The sequence below is a fragment of the Sapajus apella genome, unplaced genomic scaffold, assembly GCF_009761245.1.
Source record: "Sapajus apella isolate SASKATOON/1434 unplaced genomic scaffold, GSC_monkey_1.0 scaffold164, whole genome shotgun sequence".
Classification (NCBI taxonomy): domain Eukaryota; kingdom Metazoa; phylum Chordata; class Mammalia; order Primates; family Cebidae; genus Sapajus; species Sapajus apella.
In genome coordinates this window covers 1,347,467-1,362,889 of record NW_022437104.1, presented here as the reverse complement: position 1 = coordinate 1,362,889, position 15,423 = coordinate 1,347,467, and the positions used below count along the sequence as shown (strand labels likewise).

Here is a 15,423-nt window from a genome sequence, read left to right as displayed (position 1 = left end):
AGGGAAACTTTCCTATCTGTTTTATTGCTTTTTCTCAATTCATTTTGAGAGGCTGTTTTTCAAGATACTGATTTATTACCCAGGTGGGTTTGTAATATATTTATAACAATTGTATTATAATGTACATGTAACAATTGCTGCATTGCCACGTTGGATGAGTCGAAGCAACTAATAAAGGATATCTGTGATGATATAAGTCTTGAGATAAGCATTGGCAGGCAAAAATAAATAAATATACACGTACGTGCATAAATTCAATAAGGCATTCATTTGAGTAGTGTTAGAAATGTGCATGAGAATTTTCATGACTTTATTTTGGAACTTGTTATTCCTTTTCAGGATCGAAAGTTAACCAAAGCTGAGCAGCAGAGATTCAAGGAAGAAGCAGAGATGTTGAAGGGTCTCCAGCACCCCAATATAGTTCGATTTTATGATTCCTGGGAATCTATATTAAAAGGAAAGAAATGTATCGTATTAGTGACTGAACTAATGACATCTGGAACCTTAAAGACGTAAGTTGACCCTAATAGTGTCAATGGAGTTTTATTTGGAAATAATTTCCAGGAGTCATAACAATTTTTATAAAATAAAACTACTCAAAGAATTTGTAGAATCTGGCTAGTGCAGTGGCCTGTAATCCCAGCACTTTGGAAGGCTGAGGAGGGTGGATCTCTGAAGCCCAGTAGTTCAAAACTAGCCTGGGCAACATGGTGAAACCTTGTCTCTACCAAAAAAATACAAAAATTAGCCAGATGTGGTGGCACACACCTGTAGTCCCGGCTACTCAGGAGGCTGAGGTTGGAAGATGGCTTGAGCCTGGGAGGTGGAGGTTGCAGTGAGCCATGATCGTGACACTGTATTCCAGCCTGGTTGACAAAGCCAGATCCTGTCTCAAAAAAAAAAAAAAAGAATTTGTAGATTCTGAATCTAGTGACTGTTTGAAGTTAGGGTAAAAAAATTCAGATGTTAATGAAGTTTGTTTAAAAAATACAGCGCTGAGAAATCAGTATTTGTGGGATATTACAGAATTTTAGAATTAGAAATCATTATAGAGAATATAATTTTATTTTATTTTATTATTTTTTGGGACAGGATCTCACTCTGTTACCCAGACTGGAGTGGTCCAGTGGTTTGATCACGGCTAACTGCAGCTTTGACCTCGCTGGGCTCAAGTGGCCCTCCCACCTCAGCCTCCTGAGTAGCTGGGACCACAAACATGCACCAACATGCCTGGCTAATTTTTTAAAATATTTTTTGAGTGATGGGGTTTCACCATGTTGCCCAGGCTGGTCTCGAACTCCTGGACTAAAGCAATCTGCCTACCTTGGCCTCCCAAAGTGCTAGGGTTATAGGAATAAGGAACAATGCCCAGCCATAATTTTATTTCATAGAAGATAATATTTCATAGAAGATAATATGGAGGGCTTGGTCAAGTTCAAATGTCTAGTGAGCAATATATGGTATTCTAATATAGTATTATAGTATATTCTTATAGTATTATAATATATAGTATAACATGTAGTATTATATAGTCTAATACTATAGTATTATAGGCTATCAAATAATAATAGTCTTATTTCTAATCGCAATTATTCATTTGGTGAATAATGACTTGTAAATATTAAATGTGGTTTAATCACTTGTAAATATTCAATATCACATAAACTTTTTGTTTCCTAGCATTTCTGTGTATACTAAAATTTTACGTAGTTTAACCTTCTCGTGACTGTATATAAGCAGTTACTAGGTAGTAGAGAAGGACTTTTTAAAAAAATTGTGCTGTCATTCTACAAAAGGCCACTCTGGAATAATTCTTATTTTGAGTTAAAAATGCTACACCTAGCTAGGGGAGGTGGCTGATGCCTGTAATTCTAGCACTTTGGGAGGCCGAGGCAGGCGGATCATCTGAGGTCAGGAGTTCAAGACTAGCCTGGCCCACATGATAAAACCCTGTCTATACTAAAATACAAAAATTAGCTGGGCATGGTGGTGCGCCCCCATAGTCCCAGTTACTTGGGAGGCTAAGGCACGAGAATCACATGAACCTGGGAGGCAGAGGCTGCAGTGAGCTGAGATTGCACCACTGCACTCCAGCCTGGGAGACAGAGTGAGACTTTGTCTCAAAAAAAAAAAGCTACGGCTTGGTAGGATTTCTTATCTAAGAATGAGGTCTTAGGTTTAAAAAATTTTTGCCATAACAGATAATATAAAACAACTCAGTGATGGGAATCATAGTGCATAAGTTGTTTGCTTATGTAATTTACCTTAATAGTATTCATATAATAAGCTGGACATGTTTGTTTATACATGGTCTTTTGTTTCTTTGTATAGGTACTTGAAACGATTTAAAGTCATGAAACCAAAGGTCTTAAGGAGCTGGTGCAGGCAAATTTTAAAGGGGTTGCAGTTCTTGCACACCAGGACCCCTCCTATTATTCACCGGGATCTGAAGTGTGACAATATTTTCATCACGGGACCCACTGGATCTGTGAAGATTGGTGATCTAGGATTAGCCACCTTAATGCGCACATCATTTGCTAAGAGTGTCATTGGTGATTAATGTTTTATAGTCTACTGGTTGGATAAAGAGAGATTTTTCAATTGTATAGCTCGAGAACAGGGATCAGCCAGCTATGGCTAATAGGACGAATGTGGCTCACTGCCTGTTTTTGTAAATCACATTTTATTAGAATTTTATTAGGACTGCTTTTGCACCTACAAGTGACAGAGTTGGGTAGTTGTGTGACAGAGACCATACAGACTGCAAAGCCTAAACAATTTACTGTCGGGCCTTTAACAGAAAAGTTTGCCAACACCGGGCTTAGACTGAATTTGCTTTGAAATACCTGTTATGTATTGGCTTATTTCAGAGACATCCTAATGTATTTTTTGTGGGGTTATATTTATATTTAGGATTATTGAAAGGTTCTGAAGACAAAAGGAAGACAGTTTACTAAGTTAGTTCAGAAAAAAGTAAAAAGGATGGAAATAAAAACATATTATTTATCATTACCTAATCTTGAGTATTACAAATTATATGTATTATCAGTATGGAAAATTTTAAAAATTACTTCAGTGCTTTATGTAGATATAGCAAATATTCAACAAATTGTATTCTTTCATTTATTTATTTATTTGAGACAGAGTCTTGGTCTGTCACCAGGCACAAGGCTGGAGTGCAGTGGTGTGATCTTGGCTCACTGCAACCTCCGCCTCCTGGGTTCAAGCAATTCTCCTGCCTCAGCTTCCCGAGTAACTGGGACTACAGGCACGTGCCACCACACCCAGCTAATTTTTGTATTTTAGTAGGGTTTCACCATGTTGGCCAGGATGGTCTCAATCTCTTGACCTCATGATCCGCCCGCCTCAGCCTCCCAAAGTGCTGGGATTACAGGCATGAGCCACTGCACCTGGCCAACAAATTGTATTCTTAAAAATTTGTGGCCGAGTGCAGTGGCTCATGCCTGTAATCCCAGCACTTTGGGAAGCCAAGGTCGACAAATCACGAGGTCAAGAGTTCAAGACCAGCCTGGCCAACATGGTGAAACCCCGTCTCTACTAAAAATACAAAAATTAGCCAGGCATGCTGGCAGGCGCTTGTAATCCCAGCAGCTGGGGAGGCTGAGGCAGGAGAATTGCTTCAACATGGGAGGTAGAGGTTGCAGTGAGCCAAGATCGTGCCACTGTTCTCCAGCCTGGGCAACAGACCAAGTCTCAAAAAAAAAAAATTTGCTTTGGGGTAACAGAAATTAATGCAGATAATCCTTATGGGAAAGGGGATATGATCTTGGTGGATACATTTTTCTCTTTGATAAAAACGTGGTTGTGGTGTTATTTTGTAGGAACTCCTGAATTTATGGCCCCAGAGATGTATGAAGAACACTATGATGAATCCGTAGATGTTTATGCTTTTGGAATGTGTATGCTGGAAATGGCCACGTCAGAGTATCCTTATTCTGAGTGTCAGAATGCAGCTCAAATATACCGTAAAGTAACTAGTGTAGGTATAACTTTTTTCCTTTTACTTTATCAGTTACCACATTTCAGTTGAAATTAGTTAAGTTTGACTTAGTGAAAACTAATTTTGGTTTAGCTTTGGGTAACAGTATTAAATTTAACACTTGTAATGCAACAAGCCTTAGATTTATACTGTATGACTATACTTCATTAGAGTCATATAAAGTGCTTTGTATTAATATCTTTGGGAAAATGTGTAGCTATATCATCTATATGTATTTATTTGTAAGGAATTTTTAGTTATCTATTAGATGGGTCTAATTTTTCAAAGCTGAATAATAGAGACTGACTACATGGTTTCTTCTAGGTCTAAAAGCCTTTTTATGAAAGAGCATTCAAAATATAATTCAGTAGATACAGTATTTGAGTCCCTGCCATGAGTAAATTTTTGTGTTAGAAATTGTAAGGAATGCAAAGATGAGCAAGAAGTGTTTGCTACCCTCAAAGAGCTTACATTTCTAATATGGTATAAGTTCACAAATGACTATAAAATAAGAGGATGAGACTATAGTAAGAGGCATAAGGAAGGTAAAGGCAAAGTATTATGCTTGTTCAAAGGAGGAGTACTTCATAACCAGTTGGGCGGCTCAAGACAGGCCGTGAAAGATTGTTTCAGGTAGCTTAACAGTAGTAGGTACTGGTTTTTAAAATCCTTTTAAAATTAATCTTATTTTTAATTGACTAATTGTTATTGTACACATAAAAGGGGTACCATGTGATGTTTTGAGATACACACACAAATACAATGTGGAATGGTTACATCAGGCTAATTAACATATCTATCACCTCGCTTATTATTTTGTGTGGCAAGACATTTGAAATTTACTAAGTTACTTTGAAATTTACAATATATATATTATATATATATATATATATTTTTTTTTTTATTGCATTTTAGGTTCTGAGGTACATGTAAAGAACATGCAGGATTGTTACATGGGTACATACATGGCAATGTGGTTTGCTGCCTCCATCCCCATCACCTATATCTGGCTTTTCTCCCCATGTTATCCCTCCCCAACTCTCTACCCCCCACTGTCCCTCCCCTAGTCCCCCCCAACAGACCTCAGTGTGTGATGCTCCCCTCTGTGTCCATGTGTTCTCATTATTCAACACCTGCCTATGAGTGAGAACATGCAGTGCTTGATTCTCTGTTCCTGTGTCAGTTTGCTGAGAATGATGGTTTCCAGGTTCATCCGTGTCCCTACAAAGGACACGAACATATCGTTTTTTATGGCTGCATAGTATTCCATGGTGTATATGTGCCACATTTTCCCTGTCCACTCTATCATCGATGGGCATTTGGGTTGGTTCCATGTCTTTGCTATTGTAAATAGTGCTGCAGTGAACATACGTGTGCATGTGTCCTTATAATAGAACGATTTATAATCCTTTGGATATATACCCAGTAATGGGATTGCTGGGTCAAATGGAATTTCTATTTCTAGGTCCTTGAGGAATCGCCATACTGTCTTCCACAATGGTTGAATTAATTTACACTCCCACCAACAGTGTAAAAGTGTTCCTATTTCTCCACATCCTCTCCAGCATCTGTTGTCTCTGGACTTTTTAGGGATCGCCATTCTAACTGGCGTGAGATGGTATCTCAGTGTAGTTTTGATTTGCATTTCTCTAATGACCAGTGATGATGAGCATTTTTTCATATGTTTGTTGGCCTCATGTATGTCTTCTTTTATAAAGTGTCTGTTCATAACCTTTGCCCACTTTTGAATGGGTTTGTTTGTTCTTTTCTCGTAAACCTGTTTTAGTTTTTTGTAGATTTTGGATATAAGTCCTTTGTCAGGTGGGTAGATTGCAAAAATTTTTTCCCATTCTGTTGGTTGCCAGTTCACTCTAACGATCGTTTCTTTTGCTGTGTGTAAGCTCTGGAGTTTAATTAGATCCCGTTTGTCTATTTTGGCTTTTGTTGCCAGTGCTTTTGGTGTTTTAGTCATGAAGTCCTTGCCTATGCCTATGTCCTCAATGGTTTTGCCTAGGTTTTCTTCTAAGGTTTTTATGGTGTTAGGTCTTATGTTTAAGTCTTTAATCCATCTGGAGTTAATTTTAGTGTAAGGTGTCAGGAAGGGGTCCAGTTTCTGCTTTCTGCACGTGGCTAGCCAGTTTTGCCAACACCATTTATTAAACAGGGAATCCTTTCCCCATTGCTTGTTTTTGTCTGGTTTGTCAAAGATCAGATGATTGTAGATGTGTGGCATTGCCTCCAAGGCCTCTGTTCTGTTCCATTGGTCTATATCTCTGTTTTGGTACCAGTACCATGCTGTTTTGATTACTGTAGCCTTGTAGTGTAGTTTGAAATCAGGTAGTGTGATGCCTTCAGCTTTGTTCTTTTTGCTTAGAATTGACTTGGCTATGCGGGCTCTCTTTTGGTTCCATATGAAGTTTAAGGTGGCTTTTTCCAGTTTTGTGAAGAAGGTCATTGGTAGCTTGATGGGGATAGCATTGAATCTGTAAATTACTTTGGGCAGTATGGCCATTTTCACGATATTGATTCTTCCTAACCATGAGCATGGAATGTTTCTCCATCTGTGTGTGTTCTCTCTTATTTCGTTGAGCAGTGGTTTGTAGTTCTCCTTGAAGACGTCCTTTATATCCTTTGTTAATTGTATTCCTAGGTATTTTATTCTCTTTGTAGCAATTGTGAGTGGCAGTTCATTCTTGATTTGGCTCTCTTTAAGTTTGTTATTGGTGTATAGGAATGCTTGTGATTTTTGTACATTGATTTTGTATCCTGAAACTTTGCTGAAGTTGCTCATCAGTTTAAGGAGATTTTGGGCTGAGACCATAGGATCTTCTAAATATACAATCATGTCATCTGCAAATAGAGACAATTTGACTTCCTCCTTTCCTAATCGAATACCCTTTATTTCTTTTTCTTGCCTGATTGCTCTGGCTAGAACTTCCAGTACTATATTGAATAGGAGTGGTGAGAGAAGGCATCCTTATCTAGTGCCTGATTTCAAAGGGAATGCTTCCAGTTTTTGCCCATTCAGTATGATATTGGCTGTGGGTTTGTCGTAAATAGCTTTTATTATTTTGAGATACGTTCTGTCCATACCTAGTTTATTGACAGTTTTTAGCATAAAGGACTGTTGAATTTTGTCAGTGGCCTTCTCTGCATCTATTGAGATAATCATGTGTTTTTTGTCTTTGTTTCTGTTTATGTGGTGGATTACGTTTATAGACTTGCTTATGTTCAACCAGCCTTGCATCCCTGGGATGAAGCCTACTTGATCGTGATGGATAAGCTTTTTGATGTGCTGTTGCAATTGGTTTGCCAGTATTTTATTGAAGATTTTTGCATCTATGTTTATCATGGATATTGGCCTGAAGTTTTCTTTTTTTGTTGAGTTTCTGCCAGGTTTTGGTATCAGGATGATGTTGGTCTCATAAAATGATTTGGGAGGGATTCTCTCTTTTTGGATTGTTTGGAATAGTTTCAGAAGGAATGGTACCAGCTCCTCCTTGTACGTCTGGTAGAATTCAGCTGTGAACCCGTCTGGATCTGGACTTTTTTTGGTTGGTAGGCTATTAATTGTGGCCTAAACTTCAGCCCTTGTTATTGGTCTGTTTAAAATTTCAACTTCTTCCTGGTTTAGGCTTGGGAGGGTGCAAGTGTCCAGCAATTTATCCATTTCTTCCAGGTTTACCAGTTTATGTGCATAGAGTTGTTTGTAGTAGTCTCTGATTGTAATTTGTATTTCTGTGGAGTCAGTGGTGATATCCCCTTTATAGTTTTTTATTGCATCTATTTGATTCTTCTCCCTTTTCTTTTTTATTAATCTGGCTAGTGGTCTGACTATTTTGTTGATCTTTTCAAAAAACCAGCTCCTGGATTTATTGATTTTTTTTGAAGGGTTTTTTTGTGTCTCTGCCTCCTTCAGTTCTGCTCTGATCTTAGTTATTTCTTGTCTTCTTCTAGCTTTTGAGTTTTTTTGATCTTGCTCCTCTAGCTCTTTGAATTTTGACAGTAGGGTGTCGATTTTAGATCTTTCCTCGCTTCTCTGGTGGGCATTTATTGCTATAAATTTCCCTCTAGATACTGCTTTAAATGTGTCCCAGATATTCTGCTACATTGTATCTTCATTCTTGTTGGTTTTAAAGAACATCTTTATTTTTCCCGTCATTTCATTGTTTATCCAGTTGACATTCAGGAACCAGTTGTTCAGTTTCCATGAAGTTGTGTGGTTCTGAGGTAGTTTTTAAATTCTGAGTTCTAATTTGATTGCACTGTGGCCTGAGAGACTGTTTGTTATGATTTCCATTATTTTGTATTTGCTCAGGAGTGATTTACTTCCGATTATGTGATCAATTTTAGAGTAGATGCCATGTGGTGCTGAGTAGAATGCATATTCTGTGGATTTGGGGTGGAGATTTCTGTAGATGTCCATTAGGTTTGCTTGGTCCAGATCTGAGTTCAAGTCCTGAATATCCTTGTTAATTTTCTGTCTTGTTGATCTGTCTAATATTGACAGTGGAGTTTTAAAGTCTCCCACTATTATTGTGTGGGAGTCTAAGTCTTTTTGTAGGTCATTAAGAACCTGATTTATGAACCTGGGTGCTCCTGTATTAGGTGCATATATATTTAGGATCGTTAGCTCTTCTTGATGCATTGATCCTTTACCGTTATGTAATGCCCTTCTTTGTCTCTTTTGATCTTTGTTGGTTTAAAGTTCATTTTATCAGAGACTAAGATTGCAACTCCTGCTTTTTTTTGCTCCCCATTTTCTTGATAAATCTTTCTCCATCCCTTTATTTTTACCCTATGTGTGTCCTTGCATGTGAGATGGGGTTCTTGAATACAGCACACCAATGGGTTTTGACTTTTTATCCAATTTGCCAGTCTGTGTCTTTCGATTGGGGCATTTAGTCCATTTACATTTAAGGTTAATGTTGTTATGTGTGAATTTGATCCAGCCATTTTGATGCTAGCTGGTTGTTTTGCCTGTTAGTTGACACATTTTCTTCATTGTGTCGATGGTCTTTACCATTTCGTATGTTTTTGGAGTGGCTGGTACTGGTTGTTCCTTTCATTGTTTAGTGCTTCTTTCAGGAGCTCTTGTAAGGCAGGCCTGGTGGTGACGAAATCTCTCAGCAATTGCTTGTCCATAAAGGATTTTCTTTCTCCTTTGCTTATGAAGCTTAGTTTGGCTGGATATGAAATTCTAGGTTGAAAGTTCTTTTCTTTAAGGATGTTGAATATTTGCCGCCACTCTCTTCTGGCTTGTAGGGTTTCTGCCAAGAGATCCGCTGTGAGTCTGATGGGTTTCCGTTTGTGGGTAACCCGACCTTTCTCTCTTACTGCCCTTAGCATTTTTTCCTTCATTTTAACCCTCGTGAATCTGACGATTATGTACCTTGGGGTTGCTCTTCTTGAGGAATATCTTTGTGGTGTTACCTGTATTTCTTGGACTCGAATGTTGGCCTGTCTTGCTAGGTTGGGGAGATGATATCCTGAAGAGTGTTTTCCAGCTTGGATTCATTCTCTCTATCACATTCAGGTACTCCTATCAAATGTAGATTAGGTCTTTTCACATAATCCCATAATTTCTTGGAGGCTTTGTTCATTTCTTTTCACTCTTTTTTCTCTCATCTTGCCTTCTCGTTTTATTTCATTGAGTTGATCTTCAATCTCTGATATCCTTTCTTCTGCTTGGTCGATTTGGCTATTGAAACTTGTGTATGTTTCTTGAAGTTCTCGTTCTGTGTTTTTCAGCTCCATCAGTCGTTTATATTCTTCTCTAAGCTGTTTATTCTAGTTAACATCTCATCTAAGCTTTTTTCTAGGTTCTTAGTTTCTTTGCATTGGGTTAGAACATGTTCTTTTAGCTCTGAGAAGTTTGTCATTACCCACCTTCTGAAGCCTGTTTTTCATCTGATTCATTCTCCATCCATCTTTGATCCCTAGTTGGTGAGGAGTTGTGGTCCCTTAGAGGAGGAGAGGCATTCTGGTTTTTGGTGTTTTCCTCCTTTTTGCACTGGTTTCTTCCCATGTTAGTGGTTTTATCTACCTGTGGTCTTTGTAGCTGGTGACTTTCGGATGGGGTCTCTGAGTGAATGTCCTTTTTGTTGATGTTGAAGCTATTTCTTTCTGCTTCTTAGTTTTCCTTCCAACAGTCAGGTTCCTCTGCTGCAGGACTGCTGGAGGTCCACCCCAGACTCTACTCACCTGGGGATCGCCCACAGGGGTGCAGAACAGCAAGGGTTGCTGCTGTTTTCTTCCTCTGCTATCCTTGTCCCAGGTTTCCCGCCAGGTATCGGCCTGAGCTCCCCTTTATGAGGTATCTCTTTGGGTATATGGGGTTCAGGGAGCTGCTTGAGGAGACAGTCTGTCCCCTATAGGAGCTCAAGTGCTGTCCTGGGAGCTCCGCTATTCCGTTCAGAGGGGTTGGACAGCTACCTTTAAGTCTGCTGCAGCTGAACTCATAACCGCCTCTTTTCCCAGATGCTCTGTCCTAGGAAGGTCAGCTTTGTTTATAAGTCCTTTTTGTGCTCCTGCCTTTTTTTAATAGATGCCCTGCCCCATATGGAGTAGTCTAGTCACAGTCTGCCAGCAGAGGTATTACTGAACTGCTGCAGGCTCTGCCCTGTTGCTTTGTGAACTGCATAGGTAGTGGGGGATGCCCTTCCTCCCACTGAGCTGGACAGTCCTGGGTCCAGCTGTGCTTGCTGCAAAACTCTCAATCCAGAGCGTTTCAGATTGCTTGTTTTGTGGAGGTGGTACCTGCGAGCCAGATTGCCTGGCTCCCTGTCTTAGCACCCTTCCTTTCAGTTGAATGGGCGGCACTGTCTCCTAGGCGTTCCGGGCACCAGCCAAAAAGGCAGTCCAGACTTGTGTCAGTTTCTGTGCTCTGACAGGGCACCAGCTGAAATTGCCACGCTAGTGGTGCTTTTTGGCCTGGGAATCTCCTGGTCTGTGGGCAGTGAAAACTTGTTTGGAAATGTGGTTAGCACTCACCGTCTGTGCCACTCTCACTGGGAACTGCGCTCCAGAGCTGTTCCTATTTGGCCATCTTGCATCCCCCCCCATAGTATATTGTTATTATCGACTGTAGTTACCCTGCTGTACAGTAGATCTCAAAACTTATTCCTCCTGTCTAACTGCAACTTTTACCATTTGACCAATAACTCCCCATTTCCTCCCCCACAACTCCCAGTCTCTGGTAACCATCATTCTACTCTTCTATGAGTCCCTTGTTTTTAGATTCCATGTGTAAATGGGATCATGCTGTATCTGGCTTTCTGTGCTGGCTTATTTAACTTAACACAATATCTTCTAGGTTCATCCACATTGTCACAAATGACAGAATTTTCTTATTTTTTAAGGCTGAATAGTATTCCATTGTGTGTATATACCATATTTTCTTTATTCATTCACTGATGAACATTTAAGTCATTTCCATATCTTGGCTATTGTGTATAGTGATACAGTGAACATAGGAATGCAAATATCTGTTTGATATACTAATTTCAGTTCCTTAGGGTATGTACCAAGAAGTAGAATTGCTATGGTAGTTCTATTTTTAGTTTTTTTGAGGAAGTTCCATACAATTTTCCATAACAACTGTACCATTTATATTCCCATCAACAATGTACAAGGGTTCCCTTTTCTCTGCATCCTCACCAACACTTATCTTTCATCTTTTTGATAATAGCCATTCTAACAGATGTCAGGAGGTACTGTTTTTTAATGCATGCGGTATACCACGTACTTTTTTTGTTTGTTGAGATGGAGTCTCGCCCTGTCACCCAGGCTGGAGTGCAGTGGTGTGATCTCGGCTCACTGGACCCTCTACTTCCCAGATTCCAGTGATTCTCCTGCCTCAGCCTCCCATGTAGCTGGGATTACAGGTGCACACTATCACGCCTGGTAAATTTTGTATTTTTATAGAGACAGAGTTTCACTATGTTGGCCAGGCTGGTCTCTAAATCCTGACCTCATGATCCACCTGCCTCAGCCTCCCAAAGTGCTGGGATTACAGGTGTGAGCCACCACGCCCGGCCACCACATACTTGAATCTTTATCCCCTAGAAGATAGGTGCAATCTTCAGTTTACAGATGAAGAAACTGAGAATCAGAGGTTGTGCCTTGCCCAACTTCCCGCAGCTACTCATAATGATGGGTTTTGACCCTAAGTCTGTCTGATTCTATATGTTTGTGTAAGGAGACAATGAGAAATAAAGCTACAATCCAGAATGTGGGACATTCTATAGGAGAAATGACCTAGTTTCTCCAAAAAATAAAGAAAAAGGAAGGAAGGCTTTTATAGAATACAAGAAAGAGACTTAAGAGTAGTGATGAGCTGGTAAATGTTTAACAACTGATTCTTTGAAAAAAGAAAGAATGCTGACTTCTACTTCTAGTATTTGCTGATTTTTGTGGTATAAATATTCCCACCATGACTGATTTCAAATTACCAGTGTGACCTCACTGAATGAAGAGTTGGGAAGACGTGCAGTGTTGCACTCATTGTATGGTTATTTCTACTATACAGATAGAGTAGCTGTAAACAACCTCAAACACATAAATAATAGTCAACTATAGTAAAATAGTTAGGGAGTGATGTTTTCAGTGTTTATTGCCTTGGCTTTGTGTTGTTTTGTTTTGTTTTGAGACAGAGTCTATTGTCACACAGGCTGGTGTGCAGTGGTAGGTGCAACCTCTGCCTCCTGGGTTCAAGCTAGTCTCATGCTTCAGCCTCCCAAGTAGCTGAGATTACAGGCATGTGCCTCCATACCTGGCTAGTTTTTGTATTTTTTTTTTATAAAGATGTGGTTAATCTGGTCTCAAACTCCTAAGCTCAGGTGATCTACCTGCCTCGGCCTCCCAAAGTACTGGGATTACAGGTGTGGGCCACTGTGTCCGGCCTACCTTGGCTTTTAATGTAATTTATTTAATTTTAACCTTTTATAATTTAGTTTTTAAAAAATGACCTTGTTTAACAATTGGCTTGCAGAATTTCTGAAAACGTAATATTATTTGTGAGTTGGCTTGAGCCAGCTCATGCACACCCTACCCTATGGACCTTGTTTGCATCCTGATTTGAACAAACCAACTGTAAAAAGACATCATTTAGACAGTTTTGAAAATTTGAGTATGGATTGGGTTTCAGATGATATTTGATATTAAGGAATTGATAAGTATTTTAAGGGGGAATGATTACATGATTTTTTTTTTTTTTTTTTTGAGACAGGGTTTGCTCTGTCACCCAGGCTTGAGTACAGTGGCACGATCTTGACTCATTATAGCCTTGACTTCCTGGGCTCAGGCAATTCTCTCACCTCAGCCTCCTTGGTATCTGGGACCACAAGTACTTACCATCACACCTGGCTATTTTTCTTTTTTTTTTTTGGTACTTTTGTGTAGAGATGGGATTTCACCATGTTGCCTAGACTGGTCTGGAACTACTGGGCTCAAGCAATCTCCCCGCCTTGGCCTCCCAGAGTACTGGGATTCTAGGCATGAGCCACTGTGCCTGAGCTACACGATTTTTTAAAAAAGGTTCTTATTTGCTAGAGATGTAAACTGCAGAATTTATGGGTGAAATGACATGATGCCTGAGATTTCCTTTAAAATATTCCAGGATACAATATGTGTGGAGGTAAATAGCTGAAACAAGGTTGACAAAATGTTGATTGTTGTTGAAACTGGTGATGGTTACACAGGACTGTGTTATGCTATTCTACTTTCAAGTATGTTTGAAAATTTCTGTAAGAGCTCAGAAAAAGAGGTAAGGCTAGAATGTGTTTTTAGTTTTGGCCCATATTTTGGAGGGCCATAAACAGAAAAGAATTTTCCATTATATTTTGTAAGTTACAGCTCCTGAACTGTTTTTACTTAGGAGCAGAGAAAGGCAGTAATTTGCCCAGGGCTGAGAGTAATCACTGGGAATGTCAAAGAGGGCTTTTTCTATAGGTAGAATAACAGGTCAATTTTTTTAATTTTTAAAATTTATTTATTTATTTTGAGACAGAGTCTTGCTCTTGTTGCCCAGGCTGGAGGGCAATGGCACGATCTCAGCTCATTTCAACCTCTGCCTCCCAGGTTCAAGTGATTCTCCTGCCCCAGCCTCCCGAGTAGCTGGGATTGCAGGCATGTGCCACCATGCCCGACTAATTTTGTATTTTTTTTTTAGTAGAGATGGAGTCTCTCTATGTTGGTCAGGCTGGTCTCGAACTCCAGACCTCAGGTAATCCACCCACCTCAGCCTCCCAAAGTGTTGGGATTACAGGCGTGACCCACTATGCCCGGCCTAAAATTTATTTTCATTTTTATTTTTTTATAGTACTTTGAGTTGCTGTTTTAATAGGTCCGTTTTTTGAATAATGACTTTATTATTTTACATTAAAGTCATTAAAAATGCCGTATCACAATTCAGATTTCCGTCTATCTTAAGCTTCTACATTTTAGGGACTAAATTAACTCCTAATTTCATTGGATTTATCTAGTACGTAATACTGGGCTTTCTGATTCTGTGTCCTTTGAGGTATCATGACAGGCCTAGAAGTAGATGTTAGATTGCCTCATTCCATAACAATTATTCTTTGCATTGTACCTTTCTGCTTCCAGCTTAATTTGGAATTTTCTGTTAAATGACTGCAATGATTTTACTTGGGTTATTTTTAAAATCTAAAATGCTTAAATAAAAGATAACAGAATATAGTATCACATGACACTGGTTAGAATATTTTAAAAAAAGATAACGGAATATAAAATAAGCAGATTCAGGCAGCCAACACAGTTATTATAGAAACATTTTGAATTGTCTGGACTTCATTGATTTGTTATTGAATTCCTAGAACCTGATAATTAGCTTGAGGTATGTACTCTCAATATTTTATTATTGCTCAAGGATAAAAATAATACAGATTTCTTAAATATATAAGTACATATATATGTTCATATGTATACATATATACACAAATTTACACATATGTATCTACTGATTGCTCATTGCTTCTAGCCATTCTAGAAGACTGAAATATATTGAATTGGGCTGGGTGTGATGACTTATGCATGTTAGCACTTTGGGAGACTGAGGCAGAAGGATCGTTTGAGCCCTGGAGTTCAAGACCAGACTGGGCAACATAGCAAGACCTTGTCTCTACAAAAAGAAAAATAAATTAGCTGAGTTTGGCGTCACATGCCTGTAGTGCCAGCTACTCTGGAGGGTGAGGTGGGAAGATTACTTGAGCCTAGAAGATCGAGGCTGCAGTGAGCTGTGATCATGCCACTGCATTTTAGCCTGGGTGACAGAGTGAGACCCTATCTTAAGAAAAAAATATATATATATAAGGAGAGAAAATTGGAATGTTTGAAATAGAGAAGGCTTTATTTTGAATTTTCTTTTTTTTTTTTTTTTTTTTTGAACCCGATTTTGCCTTTGT

At 39.1% G+C, this 15,423-nt stretch overlaps 1 protein-coding gene across 4 annotated transcripts in view; it reads left to right on the top strand.

Annotated features, from left to right (window-relative positions):
• Window positions 1-15,423, top strand: part of WNK3 (WNK lysine deficient protein kinase 3) — a 166,762-nt gene that overhangs the window by 39,723 nt on the left and 111,616 nt on the right. For all 4 annotated transcript variants that reach the window (XM_032266984.1, XM_032266983.1, XM_032266986.1 and 1 more), the window contains exons 3-5: window positions 340-512; window positions 2,332-2,552; window positions 3,843-4,000. In XM_032266984.1, coding sequence (XP_032122875.1) covers window positions 340-512; window positions 2,332-2,552; window positions 3,843-4,000 — 552 coding nt within the window. The remainder of the gene's footprint in view (window positions 1-339; window positions 513-2,331; window positions 2,553-3,842; window positions 4,001-15,423) is intronic.